Source organism: Stegodyphus dumicola, chromosome 7, assembly GCF_044657685.1.
Source record: "Stegodyphus dumicola isolate Sdum_Otavi_A_Nest chromosome 7, ASM4465768v1".
Taxonomy (NCBI): Eukaryota; Metazoa; Arthropoda; class Arachnida; order Araneae; family Eresidae; genus Stegodyphus; species Stegodyphus dumicola.
Genome location: NC_140774.1, coordinates 106,117,923 through 106,138,539, shown reverse-complemented (window position 1 = coordinate 106,138,539; position 20,617 = coordinate 106,117,923). Strand labels below are relative to the sequence as shown.

The following is a 20,617-nucleotide window of genomic DNA, read 5'->3' as shown; positions in this document are numbered from 1 at the left end:
GATTACGTTATTCAGAATTTCATGGCTCTAGGTACCGTTGTTTTATCACAGTGCGAGAAACATTCATGCATTCTGCAGATTCCTCATTATTTAATTTCTTTAAATATAATAGAGTGCGATAATACTTGGTGGCAACGATTTGAAAAGTGAAACGCCATTTATCGTGAAACGCCACAAAATGGCAAAACGAAATTAATAGCCCCTCTGGGCTAAAACTTATTTTTAAAAGTATCACACTAATAGTAGTACAATTACTGAAAAAAATATTATAAATCTATTTTATAGTTTCATAATTATTATTATTATTTCTTTTTTTAAAATTTTATTTTACAGTAGTGTGAATTTCGCGTAATAATGAACGACATTTTTGTGTTCACAGTATTATTCGTAAGGTATTCAACTGTTAGATTTTAAAGTAAACGTAATTCTTGCTGTACATAAATCGAGTAGAAGCTTATCGGATGTCTATATTTGTATTAAATGAAGAAGGTTTATGTGCTTGATAAACATATTATCTTCTATATTTTTAAAGCGTACAATTACAATTTATATCTATAATTTCAGGAATAGTATAACCTTTCTTTTAGTAGAAATTGCTTTCTTGTTTTCTGAATGTGGCTCCAAATACTCTCTCAGTTCACCCCAAATTAAAATAACTATAAATTTTGGGAATCTGAAATACGCAATGAAAACATCTTTTGGCAGAGCAAAAGCATCAACATATTTTCTATAAATTCGCCACCGATTCAGAGATCTACGACCGTATTCTTCGTTTAAATATGAAAAAATCAGCGGCGAAAACGCATACAAAGTCATTGTCTACTTAGTACGTCAACTGGACAACCCTGATTGACGACGCGGCAACATTTTTTCACGCGCTTTCGACAACTTCCGTACTCAAAGAATATAGGATGTCGGGCAGACCTGTTTTTTACTAGCAGCGACATCTGGCGGCCCACAACTTGCTGTCGACTCTCGTAGCGTAGAATAACCGTCCTGGTTGTGAAGAATTATTGTCTACCGCCTGTATGTTTGGGCGCCACTGTAGAGTTACTAGGTTATTTTGAAGCAGGAAGACGTAAAAATGTGCACTGTGCTCGAACGTTGGATCTCTCGAATATGCGTTTAGTATGCTTCCAGTTATACCACGAAGGCATACAAAAAAGAGGGAGAAAACACCTAAAGGAAAGTATATATATATATAGTTTAAAAGGAAAGTATATATACTTTCCGTTTAAAGGGCGACTGAGGATCAGAGGATCCAGTCGGCAAATCTTTGGGGTGACAATTATTGTCCACCACCTTTTATTTCGGCCGCCACTGTAGAGTCATTAGGATTTTTTGAAGCTAGGGACATGAAAAATGAGCAGTGCCTTCGCAGAGACTCGAACCTGGACTTCTCGAATATGCGCCGAGTGTGCTACCGTTACACCACTAAGGCATGCTGGAAGGAGGGAGAAAATTTCCTCCCTTTCAACTGTCAGATCTAGAGAAGGAATTCCTGCCAATTGTAGGGCTGGTGTTGACGTGGTGCGGTAGGCCCAGCATATTTGAAGTAGCTGCTGTCTCTGTCTCTGAATTGAGATCAGGGATTTTCAATCGTGAGAGGTGAATGTACCCAGAATCCATCCCAGATTGCTGCTTTGTATGTCATTACGCTTTCTGTAATGGTTCTATACCAAATTTTTAACCTTATACCTTTTCTTCCAATATACATCCAACTCGAAATCGAATACATTAAAGGCTTGCAGAAATCTTCATATGCAAAGAATCAGAAAACCACACTTCAATACGGAATTTTCCATCCGTAACGCTGGGAGTGTTTACAATTGCTTTTGATTTGGATAGCAGAGTATCATGTGCAATGCTTCATTTTTGTTTTATTCCATGCTAATTTATTATTAAATAGTGTTATAATAGTAGCAATAGAATTTTTTTTATAAGAACGGGTTAATTAATTTTCCTTTGTTTCTTATTAGAAAAGTTTGTTTATTATATGTCTGAGGTTTTGGAACAGATTACCGACGTGCCACTGTATTTTAATTGAATTAGGGTAAAGCAGGTCAATCTGAATGTTCAGTATTAGAGGGATAGACACCTTAGATTCATTATTTAAAATGCATCACGTTTGCAGAGTAAACGAATGAAGAAATTCAATGTAAACGTTAACGTAAATAATTGCAGTTCCATTGGAATTCGATGCATCTTTTACTAAATCTTTAATCTATACATCTTTTCAACGCTTAATAAAGGTGAGATTCATTCATCCATTTATAAGCATATATTTATAAGCATCTATATCCATTCATATCCATTTATCCAGCAATAAAATTTGTTTATTTTTGCTTCGATTTTTTCATTTGTAAGCACTTATATAGCACAAAATTGTTTTCATCATCATAACTTCATTTTCGAATTATACCGGCTAGATTGCATGCAGAGAGCAGAGTCGTAGCTGGGGTTTTCAGCGCCCAGGGACAACTGAAGATTTCGCGCCCCCTACTGTTTGCCAAGGATGGAAAACATTTCATTCTAAAATGTCGTAACATCAGTTCGGCGTCCCTTGGATTCTGCGCCCGGGGACAGATGCCCCCTTGCCCCCCTCTAGCTACGCCCCTGGCAGAGAGAGAGAGAGAGAGATAATAAGGGAATACTAGTAAAATGTCTGTTTCGCAACGTAAAAGACATATTGCTTGAATAGATTTGGGAAGCTCATCGGTTTCACCAAAAATGCTGATAACATCGTACTGTGTACCCATTGAACGTCAGAAAAGTATCGATAAGTGTGGATAAATTTATGTATATGTTATTTTGTAGCGTTTTCATCGTTTATTATGTTTTCGAGATTATCTCATCGCAGTTTGTCAGGGATCTTTAAGTTATACAGTATTGATTTCAAGATTTTCGTAAAAATTTGATGTAGAGGCTAATAAACGGAAATATAAGATTTTTCATGTTTTACTTGCCGTGTAAAAAAATTCCTATATAAGAATGATATAAAAAACTTTAAGGATAATAATACAGTTAGCGCCGCTTGATGCGATCGTGGTTAATGTTAATTCGGATATTGTTATAGAACTGCTGAAGCCCTACCCATCTGTCTACGAAAATATTGAAAATACATTGCTTATTCTGCTTAGAATGCCGGTTGATATTATCAAAAAATGATAGGATGAATTCTTTAACCTGAAGTTGCCAAATATAGTCTAAATAGAACAGAGATCGACAAATAAGGGATGAAGTCGTCAAGCTTCATGATTTTGGTTTGAAGTAACATTACAGTCTTGAACCGCGTAGAAAAAAATAATAAAGAACTGTTTTAAGCATACCAAATTTTTAATAAGTTATTAAATAAATAGAAAAGAAAATCTGAAAGGTTTAAGATTTTAAATTACGTTTAAAGCGGCGTTTTTTAACGCTTTGTGTGTTACCTTTATTTATTAGATATTATGTTCTTTGCACTTAAACCATAAAATTCAGTTCAAAGCAATGTCGCAAAAGAATTTTAAAATGAGCGTATCTTTAGAATTTCCGATACACAGGTCCGTGCGCTGGAGATAAAAAAAATCCCCCCCCCTCCCGTAGAGTGTTGCCATTGCTCGCTTTTAAATCGTTGAGTTTGTTAATCAAAAATTCGTTAAAGTTTTAAATAAATGTGAAATCAATAATAAAACAAATTCCAAATTTGGGCATTCAGATGCCCATATTCGCAGGTAGAATTATGTCATTCAAAATTGGATGGCTGTAGGTACCATTGTGTTACTGTCTTACATATAAGACAACTGCATTGCGCAAAAAACCTTTGCTTTAATTTTAGAAACACTTTTACGTGTTTTGTCATACGTATGTATGTATCATAGTCTAATTAGAAATTGTCTACATTAAAAAAAAATCTGCCAAGATGCATGGCAGGTGCGTAATGGAAAAATACCCCAAAACAAACAGCAAAGCGAAAAATAAGTTTTAATTGAAATTATTAAAAAGACTACATCATTGAAACTTTTAAAGCATTACGAAGCACGACCAAGCAAGTTAATTCCTAATGACAACAAAAACACTGTGCTGTCAAAACTTATAAACTAAATTATACGTTATTGTTGTCATTATTTTTTCTCAACATATTGTAACACTTTCCCATGTGAATAAATAATAATAATAATAAAGGGAAGAGAGTCCCATCTTACACAAAGAATCAACAGTCTCCGTTTAAATATTGGTTAACCAATAGTTGTTGTGTGCGTATGAGTTCGTAATAGGTTGAGTGCACACAGGTTCGATGATAAGTTGATAAAATTATTTCATCAAAAGAAATTGTTCAGAGTTCTGGAAATTTCCACAGAAATACTCGTAGAGGTCTCCACAGTATCACAGAGTACAATCAGTAGTTACACTTCAAAGTACTAAGAAGGGTAAACACAGCGTTAGCAAAGCGAAGCTTTCAATACTTCGAAGTCGCTCTGAACTAGCATCTCACAACAAAAACAACTGACAGCAAATGCTCTCTCCACCCTTATCTAATTTTAACCTGGTGGCCGAGATATTTCTTGTACTTTCTGCATCTCGAAATTACTAGAAGGCAGGCCAAGTATGGTTAGAGAGCATCTAAAATCGGTTACAGTTATTTAACTGCAATACCTGTTATGGTGATACAAGGACCAGACCAAAATGTCTCTAAATGGTTGCCAAGCGTGGCGACTTTTTGCGGTTTCTCCCCAAATTTGGCGACAAAAATAATTGCTCAGTTAGCGAGATAGCCATTTGCTCATTGTTAAATAGATTTGCCGCTTCGGCACTTACTTTTCTGGCAAGCTTCGCTCTTTAGATCTTCATGTTTACAATATCATATACAAAAGAAATATAGCAATTTCACATAGAATTACACTAAAATCGTCTATCTGTGTGCAAAATTTGTAACAAAGTGTTCCATGTGAGAAAGCTGAGCAGACATCAAACTGACTAAAGTGCATTTTCTTGTTAGTTGCAATACTGAAAATTGAATGAACAGTTCCTAACTTGTACGCACTTTATCGTTGTCAAAGCCTGCTGTCATTGAGAAATTCTCTGACTGAAAATCTTAAGGAATGAATGTGTGCTTTAACATAATTGCAGCTCCAGACTTTTCCTTGATAAAGTAACCATACCGAAATTTTGTGTAGCTATCTTTAAACACAACTAAGTAACTTTTCTTCTTGGAAAATCCATCAAAAGGTTCACAAACGTTAGCTGAAATTAATTCACCAAACTTGCTTTCTTTCTAATACCAAATGATAAATTGTGTGCATTTTCCATAAATAGCTGGTTCACACAATTTCCTTTCGAAAGACATTTAAATGCCTGATTCTCTCTCAAGCATGTTCTTAACATGACATTTATCTTCACGTCGCTATCTTTGAGGATATAACTGCCACAAAGAATAGTCTGCTGTTGCACCATTAGCTACTTTATACAAAATGCTATATACAGTGGTGGCCAAAATTGTGGACACTTTTGGAAATTTTTATGTTTTTGAACTTTGTATGCTTATAGAACACGTTACGTTTCACAAAATGCAAACTTGTATATATCATTTTAAAGAGAATTTATTACTGAATTCAATACAAAACGCAAAATTCAATTATTTGTAATACAAAAAAAGTTAAACGATAATAGTTATCGTTATACATTAGATAGTGATGATTGCAGTGAGTTATTAGTACTTAGTAGGGTACCCTTTATTTTTGATTACAGCTTCACATCGACGTTTCATTGAGCTGTCAAGAGTTTTAAGCTCTTCTTTCGTTATTACATGATGCCAGGAAACAATTATAGCCTCAATTAGTTCCCTTTTATTTGATGGGCGCCTCATTCAGACAAGAGTTTTCAAACGGTGCCACAAATTTTCGATAGGATTGAGGTCAGGACTGTTTTGGCCATGACAACAATTTAATGCTCTTTGTACGAAACCACTCTTTCGATATTTTGGCCGTGTGGCAAGGAGCAGAATCCTGCTGAAAAATAAACGAAGCATTGTTGGGAAAGACATCTCTCATGGAAGGTAGAAGTTTTGGTTCTAGAATAGTGTCAATGTATTTTCTGGCATTCAGTGTCCCATCGATGACATGAAGGCGACCAATACCATCTGCTGACATGCATGACCAAATCATAACACTAACTGGGTTCTTCACAGTTGTTTGAATGCAGTCAGGATGTAGCTCTTCTCCTATTGTACGTCTTACATATTTTCGCCCATCACTACCGAATAACGATATCTTAGTTTCATCACTCCATATAACTTGTGACCACTGATCATCTGTCCAATTAATGTCTTCCTTTGCCCACTGTAGTCTTTTTTTTTTTTTTTTTTTTTTCGTTGCTGAAAATTAAGATAAAACATTTTTCGTGGAATTCTACTTCTCAGTCCATCATCTGCTAATCTTCTCCTGATTGTTCTTGAACTGACAGAAACACCAGCATCATTCATATCACTTCTGATGGCCCCTGATGACATTTTTCTATCTTGGAGACATAGTCTTTTTATTCTTCTGTCATCAATAGATGTGGTGCACCTTTTTCGGCCTTTTCCTTCTTTGTTTTTTATTGAATTTGTCTCCTGATATCGCAAACAAAACTTTCGGACTCCAGATGTAGTCACTGAACCATCCACCTGTCTTACAATTTCAGCATAGGAAAGACCACTTTCTCGTAACACAATAATATTACATCTCTTTCTAGGTGTCCAATCTACTCTTTTATTTGATGTCATTGCTTCTTGACTAAATATTAAAAATTTTTACAAAAATTCCTACTTGTAATTGCAGTCTATAAGAAACAGGTCCTCCTTCTACAGAACAAAGCAAAATAGTGAATTGTTTCAAGTGTAAACATGATGCCAGCTTCTACTGGCAATTACTAACATTTGAATGGTTCTCAGAACAAGAACAGTGATTGGAAAGCTAGACAAACCACTTCATAACTGTGTTTTTTTATTTATATTAAAGTACATATAACTTTTTTTTGTATTGCAAATAATTGAATTTTGTGTTTTGTATTGAATTTAGTAATAAATTCTCTTTAAAATGATATATACAAGTTTGCATTTTGTGAAACGTAACGTTTTCTATAAGCATACAAAGTTCAAAAACATAAAAATTTCCAAAAGTGTCCACAATTTTGGCCACCACTGTATATTACAAGTTCTAAACAACACTACTTAACTACTAACTTTTAACCAGCATTCAGTAGCTGTTGAGATAAATTTACAATTCTGATTTTTGTCTTGAGCAGCAGCAAATAAAGAAAATAAATTTCTGTTTATCTCGGTTATATACCAAACATCATTTAAGTAGATTTTTTGAATTTTGTTAGCTATAGTTGCTTTGACGCAAACTCTGCCTTTCGTAAAAAACAGCTAAAGTTTCTTTTCAAGCAGCCTTGATGTTACTGGCACTATGAAACTTAACGAAATCAATCAGATATGTGAAGCAATTCATGAAATAACTTTAGTGCCACTGTTAATCCAAAATGATGTTGGATCAGTGTCAGCTTGTTCGTGAATGGTCAACAGTGCTACAATGGGTTTATTTCTTGAACGATTCTTGCTGAACCGTTCCTTTCCCCCCTTTTCTTTTTTTTTTTTCAATCGGCGATCTTCTGCACTCATTTACCCCACATCGTTTTTGCTTGCAATAATTACAAATACACTACAAAGTCTGTAATCAGGACTCGTCGGGACTTCGGCGATTCCGGATTAGGGGTTTTTCCGGATTATAGATCATCAGTTTAAATCTGGTAAGATGGCATGCAGAAATTATACAATTAAAAATATGAAACCGTAATTTATGAAATAAAGAGCAATTATGATCTAAAGGGTATCAAATTTTACAAAAAAAAAACTTACTTAATATTTATTTGTTTACTTTATTAAACATTTCTTTCAACGCGCGCATGAGTAAAGCATACATTACGCACATGCGTAGCGCGTAATGTATGCGCATTCTTTACGCGCATGCGTAAAGTTTGTGGCTTTGAGGTCCGGATTACGGACTTTGTACTGTATCTTCTTTTCTTGATTTTCTACTGAATTTGTCTTTCTTATATTGCTTTTATTTTCCAGATTTTTACGTTACTAATACCACTTATTCACTTGGATTGCCTTTTCCTTTTAAATTCTCTTTTATGAGAGCAAAGCAGCACTGTTAACTCACAAACTGTTCATTTATCTTAACAGTAACAAACTTGATTGTTTGGGTAAGGCATCTAAAATCTTGCAGTTGAGTAATATGTCAGGTAATTTATTTTTCGTTTTCAAGATACCTTATTTGGACCTTAAATAATTCCATTCTTTGATGTTTAAACCACTTTCGATTGCTATGACGAAAATGAGATTTTTCATGTCTTACCTTAGTCAAGATTTGAGACATGATTTCATAGAGACATGCATTAATGCAAAGATGAAGATAATATGCTTGCTTTTACATCTGTTATATTAATTAGCTTAGTAGTAAAGGCATTCAGAACAATCAAGGAAGAATCATAGGTGTAATTCCACAGTGATAACAAGTATGCTAGTTTTAAAGTCAGCCAGTATTACGTGATATGAGCAAGGTCACTTTAGTTCTCCACCGATGGCTGCCAGAGAGGTATTGCTCTGTGCAGTCACAAATTCACTGCTACTGGACTAGAGAAGAAAGCTGGTAGCACTTAAAGATCTTTCTGCAATTAGTTATTAAGATTATTAAGATTTCTGCTGTTAGTTATCATTAGATCTTTCTGCTATTAGCTATCTAGCAAGTTCTCCACACCACTTAGATTAAGTTTAACGAAACGATCAAAATTGTTTAATTTTATACTCTTTGAGAAAACTTCAATTAAAAATATTAGGTGCGGTATGGGAGCTTGCTCGACTCATAATTAAAAAAGTTTCTGAAAGTAAAGCAAAAAAAAAAAAAATTAATTGGAATTACTAAATTAACTATATTATTGGAACTTTACAACATTGTGAAGTGCGAGCAAGCGAATCAGCACCTAATGATAGCAAAAAGAGTGTTGCCAAAACTGATAAACTTAATTACACATTATTATTATTTCTTATCATAACATACTTTAACAGTTTTGCAGGAAACATAGAATGCTGTTTTGTAATGAGCTTGAAACTGTTTTATAAGGAGGGTAATCAAATAGTCTAAATAGTGTTTCTTTCAGATAAGGATACTTGAATATGCATTCTTTTAAAGTAAAAATCATGAATAAATTGCAAAAACATCTTATAAATTGTTTGAATGTGAGGCTTCATATTTAAGAGAAACAGAATAAGACATTTTAAGGGGAGAGGGAAAATTTATATTTGAACCAATATGGTAAGTTCCTTCTTTACATGTTAGATTGTGTACCTGAAGTACTTTATTTTTATTTTTGCTATATGCTACCTTCATAATATTATTATTGATATTATTTTAATAATAGTTTGTGATCAAAATTAATTTTTTAAGTACTCTTATGATATCGGGACCGCATTCAAAAATGTATGTATGTCTGCAAGTGTGTATATGTCTATGTGCATATATGTTTGTGTGTAACACGCACATACGTACGTACATGTATACACACATCCATTTATGCATGCATATATGAACACGTACATCCATGTATACGTGCATTCATTTCTGAACATGGTCCCAATAACAGAAGAGTATCCTTTTTTTATTATGTATGTAAAATATTTTATTTCTTGTTTTAGGTGCAGCAGCCAGATGATTTGGTTACAGAGATGAAAACAAGTTATGAAAATTACTGCAGTTGTGGAAAAGAAAATGGTGTTTCTATGCCCATATGTTTTCTTGTAAAAGAACAAGCCAAATCATTAGTTGCCATTCAGGTTTGTATTTTTCTGGGCATACTTTGTAAAATATAGTGAATCAGAAGTGTCAAATACAGAATGAATATTCTCGCCTGTTAGTTTTTTTAGGTCACGGTAAAACTCTAAATATTTGGAAAAATCTGCATATTTGAGTTTTCTTTCTTCTACTGGCTTACTGCTTAATGCAGTTATGAACTATACCTGTCGCAGCCCCGGGTATTAGCTCACTTGCTCTTTCTGTTTTGCTTATGATGCCGTCTATTAACACATATGGCAAGTGCATTGCTATAAAGTCCCAGTGTCTTTGCAAATGGTAATGACCTTGGGGACTAACATGGTCTGCTTCATAGCAGTCGAGTATAGTACCACCATTGAAAAAGTGCACTTATAAGATCACCTCTGATATTTGAACCAGTGGTGTAAATAAGGGTATGCAAGGAATGCCATCGCATAGGGGCCCGAAGGCTTAGGGGTCCTTTAAATATCCTGCTGAACTACATTTACATGTTTAAACTTTAAGACAGATTCCATTACATATATATAGAAGCTTTAGTTCATTTTCCCTTGATGAGTTCGGAATTAGAATTTCTATAAAAGAAGATTAATTATTATTTTTATATTTTTTATTTTTTGCTTTTCATTTTTATTTTTAGAATTTGTACTACTATAAATTCTTATTTTAATTTTGATATGTTTTGATTTTGTGTTAAACCCCTTTTGCGCGATTGTTAATATTAATATAGTTGAGGAATAGCCTTGATTTGACTCCAATTTACTTTTAACTTTAGAATCTTTAAGTATATGTAGATAATAGAATTTGTTTTTTTTTTTAAAGTTTTTAAAGGCCCCCTACCTATATGGTGCAGTGATGCAATTCTCTGTATGATGCAGATAGGAGGCCCTTGGAAGCACCTCAAACAGCTAAATTCAAGTGTTTGCAAAAGTTAAAATTCCAGCATTCGACTATGAAATAATAACTTCATAACCTACCCCAGTTTAGGGACAGCAGTGAGAAGAAAATAGGAAAAGTTTTTTTGTATTCCTTAGTCTCAAACCTATTAAAGGCGACCCCCTAAAGGAAAGGTTTCTCCTTTTGCAATCCCAAATCAAAAAGCGGTGGAAGTGGAAATTAATTGTAATTATTTATTATAAAGTACTTATATATTAATTTGTTTCTGTATAATTCGCATTATGATCGAATAATCAGTAGACATATTTTCTAAGTATAAATCAAAGAAGTAACTAGGCAGGATTCTGGTACTTTGGAATGAACTTAGCAAGTTAAGAGAAATTGTGGTATATTATTTACAGTTTGTAATTTTCATAATATGTCATTCCGTAGCGTGTAACTTTGTTCATATATTGAATCTCTTACTAGCATTTACATTAAACACAAGTCCGAAAATCAGTCCTAATATTCAATTTGAAATTGAATTTATTAATGTGAATGATTCTTAGAATTTAATATAACATGTATTTTGTTGGTTCGCTATAAACGGCGTATCACTTTTCAAATTGTTAGCACCAAATAATTTCACCCTGTATTATTTTTAAAGAAATTAAATAAGGAAGAATCTGCATGTTTGAATGTATAGTTCTCACAATGTAAAAACCGATGGTACTTGCAACCTGTGCAATCGCACCAAGAGGCAAGGTAAGGGACAGAAACATTTTGGATTTAGAAGCACGACTGACATTACAAAATGGCAAAGTTAAAGGCGGATTGATTTTTTTTCTCTGTTTTTTACACTAAATAATCTGGAAGGGGGAATCATTCGTAAGTATTATTTGCTAACTCCAGAATACATGCTTTTCTTTCTTAAGGACACAAAATCATTGACGTAAGTTGAGCAGTTGTGGCATGAAAGGACTTTGCCCCACCCCCATGTCGAAATGCAGTTCTAGTCCAGGAAATGCAAAGAATTTATGGCACCACATTTGGAAAGGAGAGATTTACGGTTCAGCTTAGGGATCTTTGAATGAATTCAAAGTCTGAAAAAAGGGGGGGGAGTTTTATGACAGGCTACAAATACACAGATGCTCAAACATTAAGCAGCCAAATATTTCAGTTAATTTCCGGCATAAATTTAATGAAATTTTTTCATTAAATTTATCAAAATTCATTACTTTTTCACTCATGGGGGTAGGAAATGGAATGGATGAATATTTTTATTTGAAATAATGAGTAAATAAATATTTATCCAATTTTTCATATCAAAATTTTCAAAATATTCTCACATTGCAGATAAAATGCAGGTTAGTTATTCTTTAAAATCCTTAATCGAGAATTAAATCTGAAAGCACAGAACTCGTTTGAGGATTTACTTGATTTGCTTTAGAAAAGAGAAGAGCTGTAGTGTTTCTTAACCTGTAAACTACCCATCTACCAAAAATTCACACTTATATGTAAAAGATAATTCTGAAGACATTAAATTTGTTTTGAAAGTAATATATTAATCTCTCTTCATATCAATATCTTCGTTTGAAAAAAATATAATAAATTACAATTTATTTTAACAACGTGAAACATTTAAGCATGTAATTGAGTAATGCGCAATAATTTGTACATTATTTAAATGGCATTGAATTGAATTATTATATAATAATAAAGCACTTGAGGACTATTTGCCTAAGGGGAAGAACACCTTCATGGAGTACTTTCTAATCATTATTTGAAATGAAATTTTACAATTTACTTTACTTTTGCTATTAATTTAGTTTCCACAGCATTCAGTACATGAGATCATCAATAATAGTAAAATAATGATAATAAAAATGGCATCGCACAACTAAAAGTATATACTACTTCGTAAATTTTGATAAATTAATTACTGAAAATATTAAACATATCAATGGCAGCGTTGCCCTAATATTTTTAAGTTGCATTTCAACATCTGGAAGAACGTGAATTAAATTGCTATTTGCACTACACAAACGAATGGAATATTTCAGAAAAGAATGCTTCCCCGTTATTGCAATATTTAAAAAATTGTTGCAAATTAAAAAATTTAATTAACACGTTTTAATAGTAAAGATGTGATTTTCACTCATAAAATCCCTTTGTACATAAATTATTCTCTTTCATTTTGGCATCACTGCATAACTTTTCTAAGACATAAATAGCTTCTGTTAATATATGTTCTCATACATTATATTTATTTTTTATATTTTTGTCATCAATGAATTAATGATTAAGATAAAAAAATTGATACTGCTTAATTTATAAGCAATGTAAAGACTGGAAATCTGAGGTCATTAATTTCTGAGACATAAATAGCTTTCTAAGACGCAAATAAAACAGATAACAATAATCATAAATATTAATGCTCCTAAAATATAGCCGCTTTTCCTAACTGATTTTTGCTTTCTGATCCACCTGGGGTACAACAAACCTATTTTCATTGAATGAAGTTTTGCGCATTTCTCTACGAAGTACGCAAAACTTGTTTCATACAATTTTATTTTTACTAATTATGAAGAAACTTTATACTGGTTTCCTAAACAAGTATTTATGTGTACTACTTTCATTCGACAGAGTGCGAGTACTAATCTTCAAATATACGTTAGTGTCAATAAGCTTAACTCTAAATTATTAAACATTTATGTGTACTACTTTCATTCGACAGAGTGTGAGTACTCATCTTCAAATATACGTTAGTGTCAATAAGCTTAACTCTAAATTATTAAACATTTCTGGAACCTTGAAACTTAGAAGGGAATTGTTATATTTTGCTATAGTGGGTATTTAAATTTAGATAAATCCTCATACCATAAGTATTTTGTGTTTAATTTTAAAATTTCCATTTCGTATTACACAATCATTTTCAAAGCTCTATGGATACATATCAATAAAATTTGTTTCTACCTGTTTATGATTTCATCGTAAACTTGTGAAGAATTTCCTAAAAATATTTGAATATTCGTATTTTTTACTGATAAATATTTAACAATTATACATTAACTGAAATGCATTTATAGTACAGAGGAAATGTAGAAAGATATTGCAGCTCATGTATTATGTATCATCGGAATATGACAATAATAAAAGTACAATTTGACTGATGGGAAAAAGAAAAAAAAAAAAAAAAAAAAACAGATGTTTCAGCACTTTAAAAGGGAAATGGACAATGGACATCTTTACAGTAAAGTCTTGGATGAAAGTTTTACTGTGACTCAACTTGGGAAGACACTGTAAATTTATAGTGGAGGCGGGGTCCTTTTTTTTTGTTAAACAGCTGCATTGAAGGGTGATTTCAGGTCCCTTTCTTCATTAAGTTATTGAAGGGTGATTTCAGGTCCCTTTCTTCATTAAGTTATTGAAGTGTGAAACGCTACCCCTCAAGTATACTTGTAAATTGGCTGATGACTCAGAACAGTAAACTGAACTTAAACTTCCTGTTATTCTAATGCCATTTCTCTAGTCTATGGCGAGAACAAACTTTTAAACTTTAAAATTTAATTTTGAAGAAGTTTTTCTTTAAAATTAAATTTCAAAGTGATCTCAAATATAATTCTTCATTATAAAAGTAAGTTATTGATTTGTAATATCTAAATTAATCATAAACTAAGTTCTTATAATTTAAAACTTGCTAAAAATTCAATTTGGCTAAACTTTTAATCCATTTATCTGAAAAATCCAAAATTATCACCATTAACAATGCAAATGTCTACTAATATTAATTTAATTAAATATTTTTATGATAAATATGAAATGTAAATATAATCTATGTTTCCATACATTAAGAAACATCATAACAGGCCAAAATTAAAAACAAAATTTTTTAAAGACATCCTGTGCTATAGTGCAGGATCGATCAACAATCAATCGGCTCGACAGTCGAAAATCAATCGACTTGAATGGAGCACATCAACATCTAAAAAGCGTTTCTATTAGTATGCAAGATATGAGAAACAAGTTTGAAGACATTATGAAAGAAGCTGAGTTTAATTGCAAATAAATGGGGCATAGAAACTAAATTTGGAAAATAAAAGAGAAATAAAGAACCTAAAACACTGTCATTGTTAACAAATATGGAAATTATTAATAATGTTTCAAAAATATAGAAAACATATAAAGAAGACTTGCACTGGAAGTACAACTTTTATTATTTATAAATACTTTCAGAACAGAAATCCAAAATTTGAAATCCGTTAAGGATTTAGCTAAATTAGCAATGGTAAAATATTATGACATGACAAGCAGTTATTCGGGAGTGTGCAATTCACTTATATTGTATTTATCATTACCTGTAACCACAGCCACGAGTGAGAGGTCATTTTCAGTACTGAAAATTATAAAAACATATTTAAGTAACAGTATGACACAAGATCGGTTGTCAAACCTTTCACTATTGAGCGTTGAATCTGAGATGGCTGAGAAAATGGGCATCCAAGTATTGATTAATAATTTTGCAAAAATGAAGGTTAGTTAGGAGACGCAAATTTTAAAAGGATTTTTTTTCTTTATGATGAATTTTGGCCACCAATGTTATCATTACACTTATTGAGGGAGGAAAAAATTAGAAAAGAAGATCAGTACGGACTAAGGAAAATTAAAAGGAAACAGGAAAAAACTTAAGCATTCATATTTTTTTATGAAAATTATGTATTCAAGTAGTTTAGTGTACTAAAAGGTTTTTTAAAAAGACGGGAAAAAACTTTACCATATATATTTTCTACAAAAATTGTATATTCAAATATTTTTCTTTTTGAAGTTTATGATAAATATGTTTTATATTTAAAAAATGTATCATTTACATTATAAGAGTTCTTATTTATTGTATATTATTGCATAAATCATGTTCGTAAGCTGAGTAAATCACAGAGTACTTACTATATATTAATGTAATAGCTTTTCTGTACATTTATCAATTATCTTGTCTGTCAGTTTATAATATAACTAATTATTTATAAGTTTGCTAACTTAAGCGAAAAAACTTAGATAAGCGCAGATTTTATATAAAAATTTAAAACATTAGTATGCAAAACTTCTTGGATTTTATATAAAAATCTCCGCAAATCTAGGCTTTCTTCCTTTTCTTAATGCTATATGTCGACATGTTCCTTTTTTTTTTTTTTTTATATATATATATATATATAGACTTATTCATTTATTATCAGTATGCATCTGAGTAAAAGGAGAAAAAAATCTGTCTCTCGCTCTCACACAAAAAGTCTTAAGTAACTGAATTAAAATCATCTGACGTCAAATACCCAGACTAAAGCAAATTTTCATTTCACCAGTTGGTCAAGGGAAATTATTTTTCTTTTTATTCTTTCTTCATGTTACGTACCTTTCAATTGGTTCCCTCTAAGAACGTACTTTTATTTTTTAACAATTAATCCAGATGTGATAAAAAATCATCATAAAAACATTGCCTCCTGGAATCCTTTTTTAACACATTAAACTGATTGGGAAAGGGGCCCAGAAAAAATTTTTTCCATAGGGGCCCAAGAGTTCTATTTATGCCACTGATTTGAACTCTTTATGGTGCGAGTGTCTGATTGGCTCTCAGGACCTCTACACAGCAATTTCTTTTCCCATAATTCGTAATGGGAGGAATTTTTTTCATTTATCCTCTTTTATTTCAACAAAAAATATGCAATTAAAAATTATTTCCATAAAAAATAGATAACCTTTTTTTATCAAAATTATATTTTTTGCTTGCCTAATCATATAATCCATTTACATTTCATTGAAGCTATGATTGATGTTATCTTTTATGCCTAAACTGTAAAACTTAACACATGATCTTGTCACCCTCATACTAAAATTAAAATGCGGCATATAAAAGCTGAGATTTTTTAGCAAATGCTTTATTGCTGGAGTTTGAGAGTCAGCTTGTGCAAGAATTTAAAATTATTTACAGATAATTCGATCACAAAAAGGCTAAATAATTGAATTTTTTAAATTTAATTATAACATTAAACAAATTTCTCAATTCTAGATCTGCAGTTTCCTAATTAATGTTGTGTTAGATAACTTTGTACTATGCATTTGATAAAATGTATTTATTATTTATTTATTTTTAGGATTTGCAGAAACGTGTGGAGTTTGTTGAAAGTGTACAAGATGATGTGGTAGATTCTGTTGCAGAGTTTTGGAAATGCCTCTGCGATAATTCAAGAAGTGGTAATTTGAGTGATACATCAGATTCTGTGCAGGGTCTAAAAGGCCTCAATTTATCAACTAAGTCGAGACTCTTTCCAAAGTCAGGTGCACGCAGATGTTCTCATTCATCTTTGAAACCCATTTTGGATGATTCTTCTTTGCCACCAAAGCTTAGATCATATTCTTTGAAAGAATTAGACAATGTTACTAGCCTCTGTAAAAAACGTGGTATATCTGTACAAGAACAATCACAGAAATTTTTTGATTTAGTGAAAAGTAAAGACTCTGCCTTGGAAAGTGATAAGCAGGATAGTGGGTTGGATTCGGACTGTCGTGACCATAATGATGGTCATGTTTCATTACATAAAGATATAAATAATTGGGAAGAGTCGGATTCAAATGATGAATTGCTGATCTTGTTAGATGAAATATCACACAGATCTGAAATTCTTCAGCAACAACTTGCTGCAGCTGAAGAAAACTGTATCTTAGAAAGTGTAAAACAAGAGATGTCAGCTTCTCAAATTGAAAATGGAGTTCATCCTAGTTTGCAAAGGGTTCCTGGAGTAAATGATACATTTACTGCAAAACAGGGCCATTTCAGATCTATTAATTGTGATCCACCATATGTGAAAGATAGTCAACAGAAGTATTATAGCACTATTATTGAAGGACAGGAACATGTCGCAACAGAGGATGTGCCAAAAACGAAGAAGTTGACATGTAGCGGTGCCTTAGGAGAGAGCTTTGAGAAAAAATCGGTGTTTGATAAAACACCAAAAAAGAAAAGGCTAGCTTCTAACAATATTGACAGTGCCATGGTATCATCAGTTTTGAAAGAGACTAATGTGGTTGATTTACAAAGACAAGTATTAATTTATCTGGTTGAGAATGCTGTATTACAAACAAAATTGGTTGAAGTAGAACAAATTTTAGCATGCAAATTATCAGAAAAGGACAAAATTGAAAATAGTCTGAAAGATGAAACTCGGCTGCTGATGATGGAAAACAGAGAATTGCGGATAAGTTTAGATGAGCAAAAACTTGAAGTGAATGTTTTAAAGTCAAAATTATCAATGCTTGAGAGAGTTCTTCAGTCAGTAACTGTTGAAAACAGAGAGCTAAACTGGCAGTTAGGTGAGTCACTTGGACTTCCAAATTTACCTAGAAGAGACATAAATTTTTCTCCTGGTTTTACCTACGGAAATTCTGCTTCATCAAAATGTTTAAGGAAATCTAGTTTATTATCTCAGGATAGGAATAGTGCTTATAATAAATCTAAATCACAGTCAAATACTAATAGCTTTCTTGGTAGCACACTGGAAGAGACTGAAGAATATCCACTTTCTCGCAATAGATCTGTGTCCAGTGTTGCTCGTAAACCTTTGAGCGAACCTCTTCAATCATCTACACCAGTGATGCCTTCGCCCAAACCAAAAGATTTAAAATCAAAGAGTGTTTTATCTTCTCAAGATATTCCTGTTCCTACTAATTTTCAATCTGTTAAGAAACGCTTGAAGGCTAATTGCAATATTGAAAGAGAAAATGTGTCAAGAAACCTTCAACCAGAGAAAAGTCAGGAAGTTTTTGTAAGCAATACATGTGATAAAGATGTAACATATCCTACCGAAACGGGTGAAGCTGTGCTGCCAATAGGAAATGCCAAATTTCCTTTCAGTACTATACTTGAAAGGCTTAAATCTAATTCTGATTACAGATTGTCAAAGAGGCCTACAAGTGCTCAGAATCCTGAAGAGTCTTCTAATTCTTGTACTGACCAAACAAAGCCATATTTTAATAGTAAAGTAAGAAATTTAACTCCTCAAGTAGTGGAAAATAGTTTTTGTAGTGATAGGAAATCTCAAGGAAGCAATCAAAATATTTCGCAGGAAAACTGTGAAAATAATACTAATTTTCAGAGTAGGAAAGGTCGTAACATTCATCAGAGGATACAAGATATCCTAGATAGAATCATGGCTGAATCTGAAGAAGCATCTTAGCTTTCTCTTCATTAAAATATATATTTTCCTGAAATTTTATATAATTAGAAGTGATATATGTTTAGTCAGAAAATTTTATCACTTTGTATATTTTTAAGTGCCCTTAGATTCATAATTTATATCAATTAATCATTTTATTGTGTTCACGCACTTTATTTATTTTTTAATAAAAAGCTTTACACATTTCTTAACTAAGGAATATTTTATTTATTTTTTATAAATTATTCATGTGCAACTGAAAGAGAAATATGCCAGTGTAAATATTAAAATTAGATAAAAAAAAAAGCTAGTAACAGTCATGTAGATTTTAAGCATAACTATTGATTTTAAGGACAATTTAGTATAGGTCTCTTTTGTTCAGAGGGAGAGGGTTTTCTTCTTTTTTTGAAGAAGAGGTACCTATGACAGTTTGGTCCTCAAAACTGATAATTTTATTCTATCTACATTTACCTAAAACTATTTTTTTTAAATTTAAATTTTATTTGTAATAAGGCAGCTGAATTTGATAATTTTATTCTATCTACATTTACCTAAAACTATTTATTTTAATTTAAATTTTATTTGTAAGTTCTTAAAATAAGGCAGCTGAATTAACAAAACTTTGATTTAATTTGAAATTTAGTTTATAAAAAAGATGCATAAATTTCTTTATATTTGTAGATTTTTATTCTTGAATTTATTTCCATCTTCACAAATATTTATTAGTAAAACGATGCATGTAGTCTTCTTACACTTTTTTTATTATGTTTATTTTTCACTTTAAAATTTATTTTGAGGGACCAAACATTTCATGCCATTAATGCTTGATAATAGTTCATAATTTTCTTGGAAACAATGACTCTTTATTTCAATGCTTTGAATATGTGCTTTATTTTGTATTTGTGCATATATGTTCAAGTGATATTTAAAAATAGTTCAGCAATACTTTAAAGAGTTTTTCCGAAATAATATTAAAATATAACCCATTGCTGCTTATGTGTATACTGCAGGAGCTTTCATTATCACATGAATTATTTTCTTATACCCGATTTGAGTAAGTTTTAGAAGGATTCAGATTTTATTAATAGATGTAATAGGATGAATTAAGAGCTTTTGACAGAAGGATCTAGCACAGTATATAAAATACATTACCTGATATTTCTGTTCTTTTAAAAAATTTTCATGCTTTAATATTTATAAATTCCAGATTTTATTTTTGTTCATATACTCAGAACTAGATCTTTTTTTAAGCATTTTCTTTTTATATAGTTAGTTCTTTTAAAATCATTAAATTAAAATTTAAGATAAACTTAATGACAGACAAAACTGGCGATTTGTTGTACGTGAGAATTGCACATCCAGAACAAGTGATGTGTAAATTTGGTATTTTATGCTAAATCCAGTGGAAAAAATGCATTTAAAAAATGATAAAATTCCAATTTTATTCTATAAATTGTCATTTAAAAAAGCTTTAAAGAAAATGTTTTTTAAAAGAGCATTTTTATAAGTTTTAGTTGTATAATATTGTAATTCATTTTGTGCTGTTCTGTGTAAATTTGGCCTTATCTGAATATTTCCTCTTTGTACTCTGAAAGTGCTAATTTTGTATATATGTAAAACTTCAGTTATTTTGTAGCTGAGTATTTGTGTTCTATATATTTGCTGAATAAAAAGTTGCATACATTTTAATAA

The 20,617-nt window shown here is 31.6% G+C and overlaps 1 protein-coding gene across 3 annotated transcripts in view; it reads left to right on the top strand.

The window, feature by feature from the left end:
- LOC118180867 (uncharacterized) overlaps positions 1–20,617 on the top strand; it is a 126,655-nt gene extending 106,038 nt beyond the window's left edge. For all 3 annotated transcript variants that reach the window (XM_085820680.1, XM_085820682.1, XM_085820681.1), the window contains 2 exons: positions 9,716–9,853; positions 16,868–20,617. In XM_085820680.1, the coding sequence (XP_085676806.1) occupies positions 9,716–9,853; positions 16,868–18,946 (2,217 nt within the window). In that variant the 3' untranslated portion in view covers positions 18,947–20,617. The remainder of the gene's footprint in view (positions 1–9,715; positions 9,854–16,867) is intronic.